Consider the following 21,991-nt stretch of genomic DNA (forward strand, 5'->3'; position numbering starts at 1 on the left):
TTTATTTGATGCACACCGATCTCCGCCTTGGCGCGTTTTGGTGGTTGCAGTGATACAGACGGGAGGTACCTAAGGTAGGTGGTGAACCGTGGTCATGGGAAAAAAAAAAAAGAAAAAAAAAAGAGACAGCCCCCCCGATAGGCGATAGCCACCCGATAAGATAAGAAATTTGTAGTTTTTTTCACGACCACCGCCTGCGCCCGCCACGACGTCAATACCTATGAATGGTATGACAAGGAAAAACAAACCAGACCCATGCTAGAATATTGCCCTTTATTCATGCTATCAATATGAAACGCAAGTTGAATGAGAACAACGAGCCTGTGTTGGTGTCGGCGACCAACGAAAAAAAGAACGATACCGAAGTGTCTTCTGCCGTCGCCAATGCCGCCCCCTCCTCGGAAGCCGCCACTGTAGCCGCTTCGTCCTCCTTTGCCGATCTTGGGCTCGACCCGCGACTCCTTCAAGCCGTAGCCCAACAGTCCTTCCAGAAACCAACCCTGGTGCAAAGCAAAGCCATACCTTTAGCATTGGATGGACGCGATGTTCTGGCCAAGGCCAAGACGGGCAGTGGCAAGGTAAGTTTTTTCCGTCCGCTCAACTGATGTGCCCAGCTATCATTCGTTCGCAAACATAGCTTTAACGATAAAAATCAACGAACAGACTGCTGCCTATGTCCTCCCTATCCTCCAAGCGGTACTGAAGCGCAAACAGGTCAGTCACTTTTCACTTTTCCCGCACAAGCGGTTGTTCTTCTCCCTGCAATGGCACAGCTACTGACCATATCCCATACGTGCTCCAGATCAACCCCGGCGCTACATACACCTCTGCTCTCATTCTGGTTCCCACCCGTGAGCTCACGGTCCAGGTCACCAAGGAAGTTGAGCGGTTCAGCGCATTCTGCGCCAAGGACGTACAGGTCGTCGGGCTCACCGACAAGGTATCCGACGCGGTCCAGAGATCTCTTTTACAATCCAGCTCCCCGGACATTGTCGTTTCGACCCCTTCGACGGCATGGCGAAACGTGGACTCTGGGGCTTTGTCTCTGGAAAAGCTGTCGCATCTGGTGCTCGATGAGGCGGACCTCGTCCTGTCCTACGGCTACGATGAGGACCTGGAGAAAGTCGCCCGCGGCTTGCCCAAGGGGGTGCAGACAGTCATGACGAGCGCCACGCTCACTGACGAGATTGACACCCTCAAGGGCATCTTCCTCCGCGATCCTGTCTTGTTGGATCTGGAGGAGCCTGATGCAGAGGGTTCGGAGATCACACAATACATCGTAAAGTAAGTCCTGGCCCATGGTCATAGTTGTTTTCTTGTAGAAGTACGAGTTTACTGACCAACATTGTCCCATAGGTGTGGCGAAGACGAAAAGTTTCTCTTGGCGTACATTCTGTTCAAGCTCCAACTCATCAAGGGCAAAGTCATCATATTTGTGGCAGACGTGGACCGTTGCTATCGCCTCAAGCTATTCTTTGAGCAGTTTGGTATTCGCAGCTGTATTCTCAACTCGGAGTTGCCAGTAAACTCGAGGATATCAGTTGTTGAAGAGTTCAACCGCAATGTCTATGATATAATAATAGCATCTGACGAGAACGAAATGATGGGTGATGAGGATCGCCCAGCACCGAATGCAGACGGAAATGAGGAGGCCGAGGCCGACAAGAAGCAGGAGAACGAAGACGGAGGGCAAAATGCCGAAGCTTCAAAAGCAGCATCTAGACCCAAAAAGAAGCGGAAGATGGACAGGAAACGGGACAAGCAGTATGGTGTTTCTCGAGGCATTGACTTTAAGAATGTCGCGGTGGTTGTCAACTTTGACCTGCCACTATCATCGACTTCGTATACGCACCGTATCGGCCGAACTGGTCGAGCTGGACAGGCAGGCATGGTACTGAGCTTCTACGTGCCCAAAGAGCTTTTCAGGAAGCACATCCCGACAAGCATCGATTCGGCTGAGAATGACGAGAAGGTTCTGGCGCGCGTCATAAAGCAACAGAAGAAGTTGGGCCGCGAGATCAAGCCCTACAACTTCGACAGGGACCAGGTCGAGAGCTTCCGGTACCGGATGAACGACGCCCTGCGAGCCGTTACCAAGATCGCGGTGCGAGAGGCGCGTACGCGTGAGCTGCGGCAGGAGCTGCTCAAGAGCGAGAAGCTCAAGCGTCACTTTGAGGAGAACCCAGCCGAGCTGCAGCACCTTGTGCGTCACGACGGGGAGCTTCGGACTGCGCGCGCAAACCCTGAGCTGCGGCATGTTCCAGATTATCTGCTGCCCAAGGAGGGGAGAAAAGGTCTCTCGGCGACGGAAATTGGTTTCGTGCCGTTGAGGAAGAGTTCTGATCGGCAAAAGAGGGGCAAGTTCTTCAAGAAGGGCGGTTCCAGGAGCTTCAAGGCTGGTGGGAGGAAGTCGGATCCGTTGAAGACGTTTAAGGCGAAAAGGAAAACCAAGTGAGCGCTATTAGTATACGAACGAGTTTGCTTTTTGTCCATGTAATACGACAGTTGCTTATGATCGGCAACCAAATGCATTAAGCCCAGTATATTTTGCTCGCATTCTGAACAAAAAAAAAGTATTCGGCCAAGTAGTGTGATGATCTCACATGATACATGCGTGACGCGGTGGAACTATGCTTCCCTGACTGCTCACCCTTTGCTACTAGTCTAAAGACAGCAAGTAGCGATTACGACAACAATGAAGCAGCAAGCAGTCGCTTCGGTAGTCAACATTCAAATTTTAACATGTACAATCCGCCTCCGCACTGAGTACTTATTAGCCGTAAACATGGGTAAATTTAGACAGGCAGCATTTACACGAATCTGCAAACAGGTACATAGGTCGGTAAATACCAGGGCGGGACGACTTGAAGTAGGAGTTCATGTACTTTAGTATTTTCGCCTGTATCATTACTGGGTGGGAGAGCGGCTGCTGGACAAGAACGTCCTATCTAGAATATATGCTTGTTCGAGTTCTTACCTATAAATTACTGGGGCGAGCAACTCAACAAATAGATGGGAAACAAGTAGGTAGAAATATCAGGTAGATGCGTAGTTGTATCACAACGATAATATAAAGTGGCCTTTGGCGGTCTCGACGGAACTGAGAATTCGTTTTTATGAGGCGGACTGCAAGACTCCATATTTCCTTGCGTATCTATTCAACAGCTTCTCGGCGTCAACAAAAAACTCCAACACGAACGCGCTTGAATTGAGAACTACCTATCTGCTTTGTTTCCGTTTTACCAAGCCCTCAAATACTTTTCTACTTGCAACCTAAACTGGGACCAGATCACTTCACCACGCATCATTCCAAACTTGCTTTCCTTTTATTTCGTCATCACTCTTTGTTTCGGCAACTCGCCACCAAACATCATACTACATCTTCAGGTACAACCCTTGATGAAGCTACCTTTCAACTTCCTTCAAATCAACACATCAAGACCTTTGACTGCCCCAACCACTGAACTTCTTCCCGGATCAGCCCGTAACTCGAATTTTGATATTGGGTTTCCCCTGCTGCTCAGTCCCCAACCAAAAAAAAAAAAAAAAAAAAAAAAAAAAAAAAAAAAAAAAAAAAAAACTAAACCTGATTTGACCAGACACAAACTCGCAGGGTAAAATGAGTTTATGCTTTTGCCCTTCTTGATTATTATCAGCTCTACCTCAGATATCCACCTAGGCTCCGGCTCAGGTGGAAAAACGAAGTAAGATGGAGATGAACAGACTAACAGCTTTGGATGGCAATACCGCCGGCGACTTTGACGAACCCCAAGCGGCATCCAATGATCATCAGATCGACAATGATGGTGGATTCCTGGAGAATTGTGAGTTCTACAAATCACATTCCCTTCACCTCGTGCACATTTAGGTATGTGTTCTTACTGATCTCGCTGTAATAGGGAATCTTGACACAAACGGTCTTTCCTCGTTCCAAAATGCAAACAATGGCATCTTTGGTGGGTGGGGCAGGGGATCCCTTGAGGACTCCGAATTTGAAGAGCAAATCATGACTGAAGAAGCTAAACTTCCTCCTGAGACTGTCTACCACTCAGGTCAAGCCCCGAACGAGCCAAACACAAGTGACCGAGGACAGTTGCTTGGTGCAACAGGGCCGATTACCGATATAGACTGGGAGCACCTTCCTCTATCGCTCAGCGACCAAGACGTGAATGAGCTTGAGACAACCGTTCCTGCCTCGGAGATGCCTCAGCCAGCATATGAGCACCCGGGCTTGAGCTCCAATGAGGTGGCTTCAACATCACCAGCGTCAAGTGCGACGGTCCAAGCTGATGATTCCTCGTCGCTGGAAGCTCGCCAAAACACATGCGTGATTGTGATAGACGACGAACCGCCTGACCAATCCTTGCAGAAAGACGTGTCAAATCACAGCAAGGACGACACCAGAAAAAATCATGATGGAAACAACTTCATTGGTTCCGTATCCGGACTCCTCGGATCAATGGCTTCCTCCAAGGCCCCAAGCTCGGGGATAAGTCGTCTACGTGTGCCATTGGACTGGACTCCGCCAAATTTTGCGAAACTGCCACCCAAGCCCAGGAAGCGCAAGCGCTCAATACCCAGCAAGCCGTCTCTAGAGTTGCTAGAATCGAGACAGACTACCAAGATGACTCGGAGTGTGGATCAGGAGGGATCTGCAAGGATGTACACGCATACAATTCAGTCACACGGCTCACGAAACGCCGGTAGCGCATCAAAGAACCACGAAGCGTCTCGACCCCGACCTGCTCCTATCATTACGACACCAACCCACACGGCCACCAGCGTCAAAGATGTAAGCAGAATTGCTTGCCAGCTGCCAACACCAGAGTCCGCGGCCTCTGTGAAACGCCCCAAAGATGCAAGCCAATACTCGGCATTTGCATCTCCATCTGCATCCATGGGGCACCGCACCCAGGGCTCTCTCAGAGACAGCAATGGAGAGCGTGCAACGTCTGGTTTGACAATTCACGATGTCATTGTTCTCAGCGACGACGAGGAACCGGTGGAGAAACGCAGGCAGAAGGCGTATCCATCTAAAGGGGACACTGCATTGTCAAAATCAAGACAGTATACCATGTCTTCAAAGCAGAATAGTCAAGTGACCAGACACTACCGAGATCGCTCGCAAGCGGACAGCACTAATTCCAAGAATGGAGCTGCAGGAATTTCGAATGCGGCAGTATTAAATAGAGAAGTCATGTCCAAATCCAGGATGTTGACTGAGAATGCATCAACGGCAAACATCACCACGACCCAAATGCCGGCAGCGAATGCGGTCGGTAGACAGCAAAACATGGGGAGCCAGCAGCTCCAACAGCCTCGACTTGCGGCACGTCCCTCCCAACAAGCTTTGCCTGCGATAACCACACACATAGGTGCCAAAGGAACCAGCAAGCCTCTCGATTTCACTGGATTCCAAGGCTCGCGGCCCATCACAAAGCCTGCAGCGCCCACAACTCAGCTATCCGCTCGTCCTATGGGCAAGGAGGCTGCCTTGTTGATCCTGCAAAAAACGGCGCCGATTGTTCCGAATAGACTCACGTCACAGCCCAGCCAACGCAGCCGGCAGACGCGAAGACCAGGGACTTATAGGTGGGAGCAAGAATGGCATGAAATAAGAGACAAACAAGCAATGCGAGATGACATCAAGTCTCAAAAGCGCAAGGAGAAATTTCGTATAGATATCACAAGTGCTCATCCCGATCTGCCAGAGGATGAAATACAGAAGCGAGTTGAGGCCTTGGAGAAAAACAAGCAATTGGAGCTCTTCAAACGAAAGGAAGAACGCGCCGCCAAGAACGCCTACAAGAGTCGCCCAGGAGAGCTGGAGCACGACGACAGTGCAGGATTAAGCAAAGAGATTGAAGCCATACGTACACAGACAAGACTAACAATGCCTCTCCGGGGGTTGGGACCCGCTCGTATAGTAATCGCATACAAAGTGATCAAAACATATCCATATATCAGCTATGAAGAGGCTGAAGAGCGGTACGTCGAAGAGGAGCAAATTTTTCTCGAGAAGGAAAGGGCCAACGATCATGCCCAAGCTGTCTTTCTCAACGTGAACGACCCTGTTCTTAGGCAGGCCGGGAAAGGAAGCCAGCTCAAAAAATTGACAATGATCTTTAACGAGAAGAGGGATGGCTTGTTTGAAGCCGAGCGGGTTTTCAGTAACGAGGAAAAACATTCTGTCATCGTAGACTTCTACGAGATGCAGGTGGGACATGTACAGCCCAGCATGCATAGGGGGAGAAAGCTCTCAAAGCAGGCCAAGGCCGCTTTCAAGCCCGTGAGGTTTGATGTTATGGCCTTCTTCACGATTGACAGAAATGCCCGAAAATGCGATACCCCGAACAGACCTCGAACTTCCAGTCCTCTGGGCGAGAAAGAAATGTCGCTCCTCACAACCAGCCAGATAACCTATTCGGAAAGGAAGGTGTTATCCGCCATCGTCAGCCCGTTACCGAAGAGCTTATATAGGGACTATGTGGCTGATATGGAGGATCAGGCAGCAGAAGAAGATGATCAAGAAGGGGAAGAAAACTCCAGTCTGAACCTCATCACAACCGCAGAGCAGGAGAACGCCCATGAAATTGACGATTCTGACTCTGAGAGTGACGACGGGGTGCGTAACAGAACACCCAACCGAGGTACTGCGACGACGAAACAGTCTGTTACTAAAACAAGAGATACCCCATTCAAACAGCCTGGTGACAATCTAGGTTGTCATTTTGAAGAGGAAGAATTGGAAACAGAGGAGGAAGAGAGTATAGATGACGAGGAGGAAGACAAAGGGCACTGCCCTGATCGGAGCACAGAAAACCTCACCTTCTATTCAGATACGGTAGCATCCTTTACGACTCTCCGGGCGGCGAATATCGAGGCCTATCGTGTATATCTCCGGTTGTATAGCTTCATCAGCCTAAATTGCTGCATCCACCCAACATGCACATGCCGCCAAGGTGGACTTTCCGACTTCTTGCGCGAAAACCAGATCAACCCCGTCGCCGAGGCCGCTAGGAAGGGCATTGACCTATCGGAGCCGGATTGCAGTTACTCGTTTGACAACGACCCGGTGTACGGGCTGACTCTCGGCTTCCGGCACCTTCAGATCTCTGTCAAGAAGATCGAAACGATCGGGCCGCTGCTGGTCGGAGAGGGGCTGATTGACAATACTGAGGAGCTCGAAGAAGAGGAGATTGAGAGGCGAGCTGAGAGGAGAGAGATGCTGCAGCGGCAGCAAGCCAGAAAGGAGGCAAAAAAGATGCAGGAGCTGGAAAGACAAGCATCTCGGATGCGACAACAAGAGAAGGCTCTTGACCACGAGTTAACTGCGGCAGAGATAACCCAGCAGCAAGCCGAACAAGGGCAAGGTGAATCAGGCGATATTGCTACGGAAGAGGAGCAGCAGCGGCTCCTTGAGCAGGAGCTACAAGGCATGGACAACAAGGACTCGGACATGTCAGAGGAGGAGTAAACTGAACAATAATCATTCAATTCCTTGCAATATGATTTTAATCGGAGGGCATTCCCTGTTGCATTCTGGATTGGTTCGTCATTTATGGGGACGATGGATCTCTCGTTTCTTGATTTCCGAGGTTTGTTGTGGAGGGATGTGGAGGGGGCCCTTCCTTGGAAGATTGCATCTGGCTGTAGAGATTAACAATCAATGGCCATGCGTACGCGATGGATTTTAGAATAACACTTGCTTCCTGCCCTAAAGGTTCAACCGGACGTCCACCGTTTCAAGTCACTTCCACCCAGCCACAAATGTGGAATTTACTTGTACAACTAGCGTGCGGTGGGCGCGAAATAGGGATCGACCTAGGCCATATAAAGTTATTGCAACTTGATACGCAGCTCATCGAAGGAGCCACAGTAGTAGGCTCACGGTATAGAACGGTAGACGACACCATAAGAAAAAAAAATGAAATAAAAAAAAATGAAAGAGGGTGAAAAGAATGACCCAATCAAATTGAGAACGCCATCGCTATGCTAAAGCTGTACCGGATATCTTAGGTAGTCTGACAAAAGGAAGAGGCGAAGTCAACACCAAGACCATGCATACATACAAAGTAAAACAAAACAAAATAAATCAATAATCAAAACATGAGCACGGCAGCGGCCATGAAAGCCACTAGGGCACCCGTGCCCAAGCCCAGCCTGGGCTCCTTGGTGCTACTCCCATCACTCCGGCCGGTGGTGGTGCCCTTGTTGCCGCCAGTCGAGCTCGTAGACGACGGCTGGCTCCTCCCGGTCGCGTTGATGGCGTTCATGGCGTCAGCGACCTGGATGGACGGCCCCTTGTCCCAAAAGTCGACGAGGACCAGGACGGGGACGATGCCCCACTCCTCCTTGCACGTTTCGGCGTGCAGGCCCAGGGCTCCTGTCTTGGTGGTGTCGGGCGAGTTGGTGGTGTCGATGTCGCCGACGGCGGGGATCTGGATGCTGCTGGTCAGGCTGTCGTACTTGAAGTGGTTCATGAGCGGGATGTAGTTCTTGGAGATGGCGTTGGCAGCGGTGCCGGCGGCCGTGGGCCTGCCCCGGGTGCAGTTGAAGCCCGTCGCCGTCGTGACCATGTACTCGGTCTCGAAGACATACGAGAATTCGGAGAGCAGGTACGGGTAGGTGGAGCTCGCGTCGATGGAGGCGATGAAGGACACGAGGCGCGTGCCGGCGTCGATCATGGTCTTGAGGGTCGGCCAGTCACCGGTCGGGGCCGTGGTGGACGAGGGCTTGTAGCCGTACTTTGATATGCCCGAGGCCTCAAAGGCGGCGCCGAACTTTGCGACGTCCATGTTGTCCGAGTTGACCAGCAGCACGGTGACGACGTCGTTTGGGTGGTCGTCCATCCAGCCCTTGACCTTGGCGAGCCAGTCCTGCAGCGGTCCGGCGTCGAGCAGCGAGCAGTCCGAGTGGCAGAGCCGCAGGACGCCGCTGACGTTGTGGACCTGGCCCTGCAGCAACCTCAGGCCGGCCGAGAGTGCCACGGTCGCGTTGTAGAACTGGTTGCCCGCGATCGAGTTGCCAGTCGACGCGTCGCGGAGAAAAGCGCTGTCGTGGGCCCCCATATGCGTGATCTTGTTGTACGCCCTCGAGCAAAGATCTGGCGAGTTGTTGCAGGCCGTGTCGTCCCTCGCCACGTGCCTGCTGGGAGATGCAGCGGAAGCCACTGCTGCAGACAACCCCAGGACTGCCGTCATGGCAGACCTTACTGAGAAACCCATATTGCTATACCTTGTTTTTTTTTTTTTTTTTCTCCTTCCCCTTTCTGAGCAGTTACTTCCTGAGTCAAGCTGGTGTGGTAATAATGTTGTTGATTGTTTGTTGTTGACGGACGAGAAAAGGCCGGCTTTTTTAGTATATATGAATCGTTCTTTTGTCTTTGGATGGTTTCAAACCTCGGGGGACGGGCAACCGAGCGGAAGCGGTATAAAAAAGTATAAGAAACAAAACAAAAAAACAAGAGGAAGACGGACTCATCAGCTAAAAGAGAAGGGAAAGTATAAAATAATACCTACACAGACATAAAATATGGGTAAATGCAAGAAAGAGGAGACCAACGCGGAAAGGGTACCGTACAAAAAAAAAAGATGAGCAGACGTTTGTGGAGATAACAAGAGGAAAGTGGGAATGAAATGAAGAGATGAATTAACAACAAAAAAAGAAAACCAAGCCACAAAACACTACCCTACGTCGTAAAAAAGAGGGTGCAACAAACACGTCCTTAGGTACCTACCACCCACACCGTTCAGGTTTTGAACCGTCAAGCCGTGAACGTGTTGGTGTTGGTAAATGAACACACCCCCGGGGGGGGCAAGTGTACCTTACCTTGAATGTGGGGGTGTCCTCAAACCACCAAGGACGGCATCTCAAACTTGACAGCAGCTTTTCGGATCATCAGGGGTAGGGGTCCCTTTAGGTCACCCTCCCGCTACTGGTTGTATCTTTTCGGTAGGTGGTGGATAGGGGGAGGGCGATCCGTGTTACGGCGCAAGCCCACCCCACCCCGCTAGAGCGCCAATCACGGCAACCCGAGCACTGGCCGCCTCTGCTTCCCTTTTTAGTATCCCAACCCGCCAATCAGCCTCCCCCGGGGGACATGTGTCTACTATAGGACTGGTTCTACCGTAATATCGTCGGTAACCTAATGCAGTTGTACAGATGCCTACCACTCAAAGCACATATTGATTTGTGCCCGCCACTCACTTACCCACAGGGGCGAATCAAAGAATCGGACGGACCGGTCGACTTAAACGAGTCCAGTCTAGACTTTATTGAACACTGCCCACACAAACACATACAATATTAATATTGGACAATGCAGAGGGACGCGTTGTTGGACGCTTACGTGGGCGGTGGCTGAATTTCGCTTTTCTACCCGTACCGTAAGTCGTCGCTAAGCCCAACAGTGGGCGGCAAAAAAAAAAAAAAAAATCATGCGAACTTGGCATTTGCTTTGTATTGCTTGTATATTTCGACATGACGTACTCTGTAAGTCTTGCAAGTCTCTCTTTGCATACAAAAAGAACTTCCAGCCACCAAAAAAAAAAACCCCTAGGCCAACACAGCAACTCTTGTAACTTGTCCGTGTTGGCGATCCAACGGGTGGGTTTTGCGGGGCGGTTGACGAGCATGTTCCATGGAAAAAATAAAATAAAACCAAAATAAAGAGAGATCGTCCCACGCTCGCCCGCGGGAATAAAGCTAGCCTTTTTTTTTCAAAGTGAGACAAAGGAAAAAAAAGTTGAAAGAGCTGGGGGCGGGCGGTGGGGGAGGAAGATCCAAAAAAAAAAAAGCAGGCCAGGTGGTTCGAGTAAGCACCAAAAATGGCAGCTGAGAATAAAAAATAAAAATAAAAAAAAAGAGATGAACCAAACTTGCATATACTTTTGCTTTGTCTTGCACGTGGGTATGGTAGAGAAATTACGAGAAGTAAAATCTGCGTGAACACCTACCTACCTACCTTACTCCCTTCAACAGCCAAAAGTCATGCGATACGTAATTGATTTCGGATGTAAAGTAGATTAAACAAACTTGATTGATGAGATACTAGGAGTTTACATTATGTTCAAGAATAGGGAAGGAAGTCAGAGGCGAGGTTGGACTTCAGTTCCACTATACTGTCTGTATTATTCTTGATTCTGATACAAAATATTTACAGGTGGTGGGTTACGTACAGTAGTGCCCAGAGATCTTCATGTTTGGTAAAAAGTGCCGGCATGGGTCAGGGTATACTATTTTTAGAATGGCACAGCATTAGGATCTTCAGATCCGTCACACACACACACACCACATTTCAATCAATTTTTTTGCCGTTCGGTACCCAACCAAGCCAAACTACCTACTTCGTACACCGATCCCTTATGCAGGCATAGCTTGCTTGCATACTTGCATTGCCTGCATCTTCGGAACATTACGCAGTGCGACAACGTATGTATAGGGGGCAGAGGGCAGCTAATCTATTCCGCGTAATTATGGCTGGGTTCCACGTCAGCTGACACCAAAATAAATCCGAGCCTCGAAGCAACACGAATAGTAGTGCTTTTTTTTTTTCCTCAATAAGGATGTTTTTTTTTTTTTTTTTAAAAAAAAAAAAAAGACCACTTCACATTACGATTCTTTGTGCATGCCTACTCGAATTTACTTGCTCGTATCTTGACTTTTTGTGACAAATGCCCAAGGTAGTCATCTAGAAATATCCATCATGCACAAATAACCCATCTCAGAAGTCCGAACCCAACGCCATAGCAATGCATCATCAACCATCTGTATCTACCTTACCCACGTTGGGGGTAAGATCTACCGGCATGTGAGGTAGGTAGCAACAGAACAAGAAAAAAAAATTACTCTGGGTCATCCGCAAACTGCGACTCGACACCTTTCTTCTCAATCTCCTTGAGTTGCGCCTTGCCCTCCTCTGTTGTAGTATCAATAATCTGCTCTTCAACGCTGAGCACACCGGCCTGGAAAAAAAAGGGAAAAAAAAAACATCCCGTTAGCATGATCATCTCACGTAGCAAGTCATACTTGTCATATGAACTTGGATGTAGCAGCGTGGAAGAAACTTTACCTCTGAGAACTTGCCCACCAACTCCTCGGCCTCAGCCACATCCATTTCACCCAGGACCTTGTTGACCTTGTCCAGACTTCCCGTCTCCAGCGCGGCCTTCATCTCGGGACTGAACCCATCAAATATGGCCCTGGCCGCCTGCTCTCCCGGGTCCGAGCTGTCCTTCTCCGGTACGCGAATGCTGATGACCGTGCCGGGCTCGACAGCGTGCAGCTGGATCTGCTCGACGCCGTCCGGCTTGCCCTCGGCTGCGTCCCTGGCCCTCTGCGCATTGATCTCACCGGCGCGGTTCTTGATCTTGCCATACGTCTCCTGAACGTCCTTGAAGAATATGTCCTGAGCCTGGTGACCCTTTGTGGTCACCCGCTTGAAGAAGAGCTGTACTCCGTCCCTGCCCAGGGCGCGGCAGTACTGCAGCAGCAGTGCCTGGTGCACGTACCTCCTGGCGTCCTCGTCGCGGTTCTGCAGCTGAGCGTCGAAAGCCAGGACCAGTAGGCCATCCGTCTCTCGTTCAGACGCCAAAAGTTGCGGGTGTGACGTCAAGAACTGTTGCGAGGCGAGGTAGTCGCCCTGCTTGATCTTGGCAAACTCCCTCGCTGCTGGAGACGCCTCCATCTCGTCATCGTCGTCGTCGTCCAGAGACCCTCCGCTCGCGGCCGTGTTTTCCTTAGCAGCGTTCCCCTTGTTGAAGTTCGGGTTCAGCAGCTCCGGCTGGCTGCTCGAGGAGGCCTTGGCGGAGTCGGCAGCCTTGGCCTTGTTGACGTGCGACGTGTCGAACCCGGTGTGGATGCTCTCGCTGGTGATCTTGCTCTTCTCCTCCTTCTCGAGCTCCGCCAGCTTCTTCTCCAGGTCCCTCTGCAGATCCTGCACCTTCTTGAGGTGCTCCTCGATCTCGGCCGTCATGGCGCCGTACCTCTCCTCCTGCGTGACCTTCTTCTCTTCCATGGCCTTGTTGACCTGGTCCAGCAGCGTCGCCATCATCTTCGTGTACGTCGGCAACTCCTCCTCGCTACCGTGGACGCCCTCTGGCCGCTTCGGGGGCCGGTCGTCCTCGGCCCTCGTGCCCTGCGCCGACTCCATGACGGCCTGGAACGCCACCTCGGCCGGGTTCTTGGCGCCGCTGGCCGCGTCGGCCGCGTGCGCCCGCAGCGAGGCCAGCAGGGCGCTGATGCGCTTCAGGAGCCCGTCGTTGACGACGCGTTCGTACTTGAGCGTCTCGATCTGCTGCTTGCGCTGCGCCCGCTCCATGTGGATCTGGTTCTGCTTGGCCCGGATGAAGGACCGCTTGTCGACGTTGGGGTGCACCTCGATGTCCGAGTCGTCGCTGAGCTCCAGCGCGTCCTGTGGTTTGTTGGATTTTCCATTGTGTCAGTGTGTGCTGAGGGGGCAAAGCGGGCTCACCGCTTCTCAGCTATAACTCACCCATTTACTGTAATCGAGCGGCATTTTGGCTATGGTGGTTTGAGGATTATCGACAAGATTCGGGAAAAGGGGGTGGTGGGGGTGAAATGTCTAAATGCTGCCAACAAAGAGTGGCCGTTCTGCGAGGGAATGTATATAAGATGCCGATGATAAACAAGTCCCTTCCTCTAGTTTGTCTTTGATATTCTCAGTCAGTACTTGTGTTCCACTCGACCGGAAAGCTGATGAAATATCAATTCTGTTGGTAGGAGGGGTGTGTAAGTGGAATGTTCTAGTTCTAGTCCAGCCTCGCCTTCCAATTGTGAGGAGCTCCAAGCATCGCAGCGTGCGGGGTCATTCTCAGGTGGGGCCGGCCTTAACCACGTAAATTTTGATTGCATCATTAGGTTGCTTTTCGACTAAGACACATTGGGGAAGTGATCTTAAGAAGCTAGTTCTAGAGTAGGCCAAGAGTAAAACATCATCTCACATCAAGTAAATGCCTATCTATCAGATAGGAGCTTTCGTTTGGAGTATTGAATTATATTACATGCGCAACCAATGGCGCAGAGTCTTGAGTTGAGCTCCGTCGGCATGCCAGAGACTGCAACAAGAATTGGTAACTATAATGATGGCACGCGCTGGGTTTGTCCGCCCAGGGCAGCAGTTGGATGGACATCATCCGTGAGCTACCTATTTGGAGGTGATGATGGCATCAGAGCTAGCTAACCTATCCAGCTTCCCTTCTCGGATGACTTCCCCTAGAACTAGTACCAAAGCCAATGCAATCCATGATAGCAGAGAGTACAACCAAAAATAAATAAATGAAGACACCATGTTTCCACGCCGCGCCCCCTACGCCGCGCCAATTCCCAGAACAAAAATAAATAAATAAAAAGCACCCACAGCCATTCAATGTTGTGCATGGCTTCAGAGCCATCAGATTATTGCATCGTCTTGAGGAAGCCATCGAGATCAAAGCTCTCCTCGTACTGCCGGTTATCCCAAAGTTCGCCTAGGTCTTCAAGCCAGGGCGCCTTCTTGCCCGGTTGCCTGACATCACCTGTTTCGACGTCAACCATGTCCTCCTCCCGACCATCCAAGCCACTGCCCTCTGGCTTGTCTGTAATCATGCCGGGGCCAGTGTCGCCGAGACTAAACAAGTCTAGGATCTGGTCCGTGTCCATCGTGGCTAGGCCTGCGTTTTGTTGGTTAACTACTGTGGATGCCACGTCGATCTTGAACCGCTGCAGACTCAATATCTTCTCCTCCAATGTCGCCCTCGTGATAAGACGGTACACGTTGACAACCTTCTTCTGTCCGATACGGTGAGCGCGGTCCATGGCTTGCAAGTCTCTCTGCGGATTCCAATCGTGCTCCACAAAGATAACTGTGTCAGCACCCGTAAGGTTGAGACCAAGACCACCCACACTGGTTGTGAGCAGAAGGACGTCAAATGAGGGATCGCTGTTGAACTTGTTGACAATGTCCTGTCGTTTGTTGGCCTCGACACCTCCATCCAGTCGCAGGAACGACACAGAGGGCAGCAGCTTCTTGAGCACCGTATTCTGCACCATGTCCAGCATCTCCTTCATCTGACAGAAGATCAGGGCTCTATGCGGTTTGATGGGCTGGTACAGCGGATCGTTAGAATCTGTGCCTTCAACTCCGATACCGCAATCCACCAAAAGATCCCTCAGGGCCGTCAGCTTGGGAGCGTGCACAGGGTCCTCCAGGCTCGTCCCTTGCTTGGCTAGGATGCGCTGCGTGTCGTCGTAAAGCTTGTGGCCCGGCTTCATCACCAAGGCTGGCGAGTTGCACAGCTTCCTCATGTACTGTAGCGCTTGGAAAATATGCTGCTTAGCCTCCTTGTCCTCGCGACCTGCCTGCTCAGTAATCTTCTTGGACTCCTTCTTGGTGAAGTCCTCGAAAAGCTTCTTCTGCAAATCGCTCAGGTCACAGTAGTAGTTCTGCAAAATCTTAGGTGGGAGATCGTTGAGCACCTCCTCCTTCAAGCGCCGCAAGAGGAATGGCAACACCTGCTTGTGTAGTGCCTCGATGGCCAGGGCACCTGCTTCCTGCTCTTTGGACGACGCCTTGCTGAAGCGACTGGCGGCAATGGGTTTGGCGAAACGATCCAGGAACACCTTTTCAGCACCAAGGAAACCGGGCATCAAGAAGTCAAATAGTGACCACAGCTCCAAGACGTTGTTTTGGATAGGAGTGCCAGTGAGTATCAAGCGGTGATTGCTCATGAGTCGCTTGACAGCAATTGAAGTCTTGGCCTTGGGATTTTTGATAAGGTGTCCCTCATCCAGTACGACATAGTTCCAGTTGTACTTGTCAATGACATCAATATCATTTCGGCATACATCGTAAGACGTAATCACAATGTCGGCCTTGTCGAGCGAGTCGCGGTGCACCTTTCTCTCAGTTGGCGGACCCACGTAGGCCGTCACAGTCAGGAACGGCGCATACGTCTTGATCTCCTGCTGCCAGTGGCCCGACAGCGTGGGAGGGCAGACAATCAGGGACGGTAGCCTCCTGACGTCAGGTGCCCCCGTCTTTGCAAACTCTTCAGCCCGCTGGTGGTGGTCGCTCGCTACGATGCAGATGGTCTGTAATGTCTTGCCGAGACCCATGTCATCGCACAGAATTCCATGTAGGTGGTACTTGTTCAGGAAGTGCAGCCAGTTGACTCCCTCTTGCTGGTAAGAGCGCAATTCGGCCTTGATTGCCACCGGAATGTTGAATGGCTCAACCTTCTTCGGGTCAAGCAATTGGGCGATGAAAGTTCTCTCGCGGTCTCGGCCCTTCAGCAACTCCTCGGACAAGCCTGGAGGGTCCGGAATTCCTGCCTCTAGCGGTACAAGCTTGACTAGCGTGGCGAAGGATGTCGTGGCTATGAGCCTAATGTCGTTGTCTGAATCACTCATGCGGCCAAGTACAGGGACGATGAGGAAAATGACATATGGCAGGATCGCGTCGCCCATGACGGCGATCAAATGGTAAATGACCTCGATAGCGCCCTGGCGGAAGTGGAGGTCGACAGGGTTGCTGATGGATGGCAAGACCTTTTCCACCAATGCAGTCATGCCCTCGACAGTCACCACACTGCAAATCGTAGCCATGCACTTAGCAGCCATGTAACGGAAGACTGACAATTCCGAATGCAAAGCCTTGATCACAAGCGGTACCATCTGCATGATGAAGGGCCGGAGGGCCACATCCAAGGTAGGGCACATGGTCCGGATAACCGACATGGCATCCACGATCTCCTGTCCAAACGTCTGCTCCGGATCTTTGGCCTCAGCAGGGAGCTCTCCCGAGAATGCCCTGACGAGGGACTCCTCCATGAAAGTCCGTAAGCTTGGCACAGCCTCAAGCAGGTTGGGGCCGAATGTCTTTGCCAGGATCTCCAGGGCCTCCTTGGCACCGCGACGAGTGATTCTTGCGGCCTTTGCCTCACGAGCAAACTTCGCAGCGTCGGCATGATCGACCCTGTCTTCCTCCTTTTGCATTGATAAAACGACGTTGGTCTTGGTAGCATGGTTTGAGAACTCGGGCGTCTCCGCCACCTCGACACATGAGAACTTGACCAGGTTAGACACTACCTTGTCCGCGGGACCACGACGGCCGCTATCCGTGAAGAACTGAATCAACCGGGCGATGGTATTTGACGACCGGCTTTGAAGTTCCTGATTTTCCTCCGTCTTCAGGGAATCCATGATGGATTTGATTAGCGGACTAGGTTTCTTTGGCAAAGCCCGCAAGGCCACCAGTGCGCAACCGGCTGCGGCCTTGATTCGAATGTCTCGCAGGTCTTTGGCAACCTTGACGTCTTGGATAGCCTTCAGCGCGAGTTCCTTTGCCTCTGTGAGCTGTGGCAGGGCAATTAGACGTTGGCCCGGTCCCATAGCCTTCTTGAGCTTGTCAAAGTCTTCCCCGACCACCTTTTCGGCGTTGGCTATGGAGAATGCTCCAGGGCCAGCTTCAGCCTCTCCCTGCACAACAACAGCCAGAATAGGGAGCTTATTACTAGCAACCTTGCCATGGTCACGGAAGAGGTTGATCAGCTGCTGGCATTGGGATCGCACTCGTGCGACATAACTGACGAGGTCCCTATACTGTGCTGGGCGCTCCGAAAGAATTATTTGTGTGAGAGATGGATCGAAGCGCATGGCCTGCGCAGGGTTCTCGCAGTTCTTGGCGTACTCGTCAATAACCATACAAGTGGTCAATTGCGTTGTCGAGTACGGAGACGTGAACCCGTTTTGCAACAGAACATCGAAAACCCCAACCTCCGATTGCGGTACGAGGGCCATGATCAAGCCCATGGCCTTTGCAGCCGATATCCTGGAGCGGACGAGAACCTCAACACCCACTAGGTCGACATCTCCTTGCATCATCGCACCGTCAACATCATGGGTGTTGGTCGAGACCGGTGGCTCGTCCACTTTGGTAGACTTTCTCCGGCGCTTCGCGGACCGCTCGCCGCTCTCAGGCGGACTAGGTCTCCGCGGCGCAGGTGTGGGCATGCCCGAAACTGTGTAAGTGCCCCCGGATGGTTTGAGGAAAAGTGTGGCGTTCATGGGAATGGGGTTTCTGGAAACTCCAATTGGGTGGAGTGTCAATTGCATGAGATCCTCCAAGTGGGAAGCGAATTCCATCGACAGAGTCCTGGGGTCCTTGGCCGCCAGACATCTAACCAGGGCTTCCCATAGCTCGATAGACTTATTCAAAGTCTCCACGTCCTTCTCAACCAGTATATTCTGGAACACCAGACGCAGGATTCTGCCGTTGAGCCAGCCCTGTGATGTTTCGCCTCCAAGGTTGGCGAAAGTCATGAGGGCCTTTAGGACAGCAAGACGGACCGAGGTGATAGTGTGCCGAAGGAAGGGGTACAGTCTAGGGACCAGAAGAGTGAAGGACCTTTCCTCATCTTGCAAGGCTGAGGCCTTCATCGCGCTCAATACCTCGGGGAAACTGCATAATATCGCGAGCAGATCCATTATCTTTCCGGTAGAGGCGCTCAGATCATCACCTAAGCTAGAGAGCGATTCCCAAAGGATGTATATGAGCCTATCAAGCGACTCTGGTCTCATAGTGACAAACTCTTTGGCCATGGGGATTAGAGTTGCAGCACTGACGGCTCGCACGTCGTCATCCTGATCACCCAATCCTTTCATGACTGCGCGCGCAACGCCGTCAATCATGTCACCATCCTTGAGTAGAAGGTCCTTCCGAACTGCCACTACATATCTGAGGCCAACCATGCCACCATGGCATATAGCCCAGACGTTTCGCTCGAGCTGCAGGTCTTCTTGCATTACCATGCGGTAGAGGATTTTATAGATGTCGTAGACCGACTCTGGGGGGAAATGGAACAGAACCGATCCCAGCGTTTGGCCAACGGTCTCACGAATTGGCGCAACCGAAGTATCTGAGCTGTAGTCGGTAAACCTGTCTAGCATGAGCACACAGCAAAGACGGCATGCTGCATCGTCGAGCCATTCTCTGTTGAGTTCGTCGTTCTCCTGGCGACTTTTGCCGCTCATTCGGCCCGCACCTCGACCGTGGGTTCGTATGATCTCTCGCAGTCCCATAGCAGCACCATGGCGCGTCTCCCAAGACGGGTCGAAGAGGTCAATCTTGAGGAAATCGCACAGCCGCTCAAATGGCCACTCGGCACCTTCGACCGTCTCGTTGGACTCGATCTCGGTCTTTATGGGAATGACAGGGCCCTTGAACTCTGATATCACTTTCGTATCCTCGTCAACATCTTCCGGTCGATCCAAGCTGAAATAGTCATTCATCTTGCCATTCTTCTTGGTGTCCTCTGCTGGAGTCTCATCGTTGGCGAAACTCTCAGATCCACCAGTCGCACTACGTCTTAGAGACAAGTCTCCGAAGCCCCCCTTGCCTTGAGCAGCCTTCTGAGCCTCACGTTTTCGCTTCCGCTTGAGGACGTTAAGTTGCCTTGAGCTCAGACCGCTTGCTTCGGCAGAAGGGCCCCCGCCAGTGAATCCATTGCTATCAGGTTTCCCACAACCGTTCGCCGGGGTGTCCATTGGGGTCATGGGGCTCACTATGCTGTCAACCGGAACGCTTAGTTCCTCATCTGTGACCTTTCGACCAGTCAGCCCCAATCGACCATGTAGCGTCTTTTTTTGATGTGCGAGACGAGCTTGTGGTTCTAGTGCGGCCAGTGCGTAGTCGACGGTACCACCTCTAAGTAGCTCCCGGCCAAATCTGATGATATCATCAACGGGCAGGTTCTTCAGGCGTAGTTGATGGGACTTGGGTGTCTCATCGGCCTGCTCCTCTTTCTTAACCACATGGGCCTCATTTGGCCCATCTTCCTTCTTCCCCGGCAAAGGCTCTTCATCTTCGTTGGGGTCATATGCTTGTGCATTTTCCAAAATTTTGCCCAAGGCTTTGGCTGCGGTGCTTCGAGTTTCCCAGTCCTTATGGTGGAGATAAGGGACGACCCTAGATAACAGATTGTAAAGCTCATCTGGATGCTGTTTTTGCCAATCGGCGAGTTGATTCACAGCAGTATCCCGGATCAGCCGGGTACTCCCGGTCTCAAGGATTCTGGCGAATAGTTAGCAACACCCCGTGTGAAGAGCATGATAAGCCATGCCATCCAAATGGAATACATGTTGTGGTTTACTCACGTGACGAGACGGTCAAGTCTGTATGCAAATTGTTAGCCATGGTACCAAAGCGAGAGAAAAAAAAAGAAGTAATTGCTTGGGTTGGAACTGACCTGGAAGCCATTTGTTCTTCATGTCAAGGGTTTAGTAGTTTGGCTTTGTTATGATGAGGAGCTCATGTCACCTCGATCAAAATTTGACAAGTACTATCATTCGGAAGCCGAACCTAGTTAGCATGTTACCGAAAAGCCAGATTGTGTCAAGTGCACGCGCCAAACCGAGAGTGGTGAGACGGCACTGAGAAACAAATGGAGTGGGTTCATTTGACGCAGGTGTTTGTTTGTTTGTGTGTACGAATAACCGATGTGAAAAAGAAAAATAGAAAACAACCGAAAAAAGATACCAAAAGAAACCCTCGAGAGAGAGAAAAAAAATACGATAAAAAAAATGGCTGTGTAATTGGCGTATGGGATGGGATATAGTGTGTCTTGGGCAAATCACTCACCAGTATCGATAATGGGGCGGCCAAGCACAAGCAAGTCAACCAGGCCAGCAAGCCGTTGATTGTGGCCACACGGAAACGCGTTTGTTGCCCAACCAGGAAAGTAAGAGGACTTTCTGGAGGCTTTTGCTTGCTCGTGCAGGGCAAGCACGCTTGTAATTCGAGACTTGACTTTGACTGGCCCCAAGCAGGGTGAGTGAGGTGGAGCCCCAGAGTGACACCAGGCCAAGTTCAAGTCCAAGTGCAAATGAATGCAGTGCAGTCAATGCAAAGACACTCAAAAGCCGGACTGGGTCTGTCGCAAAAAATGCCTGACTACCACGGCCACCACAAAAGTCGAAAAAAAAAAAAAAAAATAAGATGAATAAAAAAATAAAAAAGATTGCAAAGTCGCTTAGAGAAGCCAGCCGATGCTGATTAAGTCGAATTTTTAACAGATGACTCGGACGACGCGATGCGACGGCGCGCGGCCTCGATGTCTGGATCAAAGTCAAGGTGGATTTTTTTGTCGGGGACGGGATGGGTCGGCCTCGAAATTCAGGCAGCAAATCAATTAACGATTGGCACCTGGTGTCGAGCGGAACAAGGAGAAATTGGGTGGGCGGGCAGGCCAGCTTTCTAATACGATACCGTGTATCCATAGCACCCTTATATATACACACCACGTTAGCGCGTTCCCGCCCTTGCCCACACCACCCGCCCCTGTCAAATTTTTGGACATCCTGGAATGGCTGTTCTCTTCCTTCCACCCACTGAGCCGCGATCAAGTCTTTCATCATCCTTGTCATCAATTACCACATTGCCTACCTACCATCCAGCTTATGTCGTATGTGTATTTTCATTTTGACCTTTCGTTATTTTCCTATTTTCTTATATTTTGTAATATTTTAGTTAGTTTCCTTCTTTCATCCTAGTTTTTTATTCTTTTTTGGTTTACTTCTGTTTTGCACGCGCTGGCACAAGCGCGAAAAAAATAAGAATAAAATAATCACTGCATGTATGACGCGGTACGCATACGTTGAAAGCTTCGCCCATTGAGTTTGATTAGCCAGCTACCTTAGGTTTCAATCGGCTTTGTCATGCCCTCCAGCCCGTTACTTCATGCCCACTGGTTCCGGCGCGACCACTTGAGCGGGCTACCAATTAGAGTAGTACTTTGCGGGTAGGGTATGGCGAAAAGATTCAATAAAATAAAAACATCAAACAATCAAATATGTAGGTAGGTATAAACTCGTCTTTTGCGAAGTACATATTCGTCTTGAAGTCAAAACGTGCTCAGTCAAATCTGCGCCAGTCAGTGCCCTGATGTCCAATTACTAGCGTTGGATTTCTACTTACTTGTCTGTTGGTAAGTCC

General features: G+C 51.0%; 5 protein-coding genes across 5 annotated transcripts; 2 read left to right on the forward strand and 3 right to left on the reverse strand.

Annotated features, from left to right (window-relative positions):
- Positions 1-237: 237 nt before the first annotated feature.
- On the forward strand, positions 238-2,556 carry PgNI_01315 (uncharacterized protein). The gene is made up of 4 exons (XM_031121388.1): positions 238-578; positions 664-714; positions 803-1,284; positions 1,357-2,556. Exons 1-4 carry the CDS (start codon positions 291-293, stop codon positions 2,453-2,455), a joined length of 1,920 nt encoding a protein of 639 aa, XP_030987138.1. The 5' UTR covers positions 238-290; the 3' UTR covers positions 2,456-2,556.
- Positions 2,557-3,709: 1,153 nt separating this feature from the next.
- PgNI_01316 (uncharacterized protein) lies at positions 3,710-7,477 on the forward strand (the record flags this gene model as incomplete). Its single annotated transcript, XM_031121389.1, has 2 exons — positions 3,710-3,824; positions 3,900-7,477. The coding sequence occupies 2 exons, from the start codon at positions 3,710-3,712 to the stop codon at positions 7,475-7,477; spliced, it is 3,693 nt and encodes a 1,230-aa protein (XP_030987139.1).
- Positions 7,478-8,102: 625 nt separating this feature from the next.
- Positions 8,103-9,227, reverse strand: PgNI_01317 (uncharacterized protein; the record flags this gene model as incomplete). The annotated part of the gene is made up of 1 exon (XM_031121390.1): positions 8,103-9,227. The coding sequence occupies one exon, from the start codon at positions 9,225-9,227 to the stop codon at positions 8,103-8,105; it is 1,125 nt and encodes a 374-aa protein (XP_030987140.1).
- A 2,401-nt stretch (positions 9,228-11,628) lies between these two features.
- On the reverse strand, positions 11,629-13,719 carry PgNI_01318 (uncharacterized protein). The gene is made up of 3 exons (XM_031121391.1): positions 13,496-13,719; positions 12,074-13,414; positions 11,629-11,966 (listed from the first exon to the last, which is right to left on the reverse strand). Exons 1-3 carry the CDS (start codon positions 13,517-13,519, stop codon positions 11,847-11,849), a joined length of 1,485 nt encoding a protein of 494 aa, XP_030987145.1. The 5' UTR covers positions 13,520-13,719; the 3' UTR covers positions 11,629-11,846.
- A 699-nt stretch (positions 13,720-14,418) lies between these two features.
- On the reverse strand, positions 14,419-20,257 carry PgNI_01319 (uncharacterized protein; the record flags this gene model as incomplete). Its single annotated transcript, XM_031121392.1, has 3 exons — positions 14,419-20,071; positions 20,155-20,172; positions 20,247-20,257. 3 exons carry the CDS (start codon positions 20,255-20,257, stop codon positions 14,419-14,421), a joined length of 5,682 nt encoding a protein of 1,893 aa, XP_030987146.1.
- Between the last annotated feature and the right edge of the window lie 1,734 nt (positions 20,258-21,991).

Source organism: Pyricularia grisea, assembly GCF_004355905.1.
Source record: "Pyricularia grisea strain NI907 chromosome Unknown Pyricularia_grisea_NI907_Scaffold_1, whole genome shotgun sequence".
NCBI lineage: Eukaryota > Fungi > Ascomycota > Sordariomycetes > Magnaporthales > Pyriculariaceae > Pyricularia > Pyricularia grisea.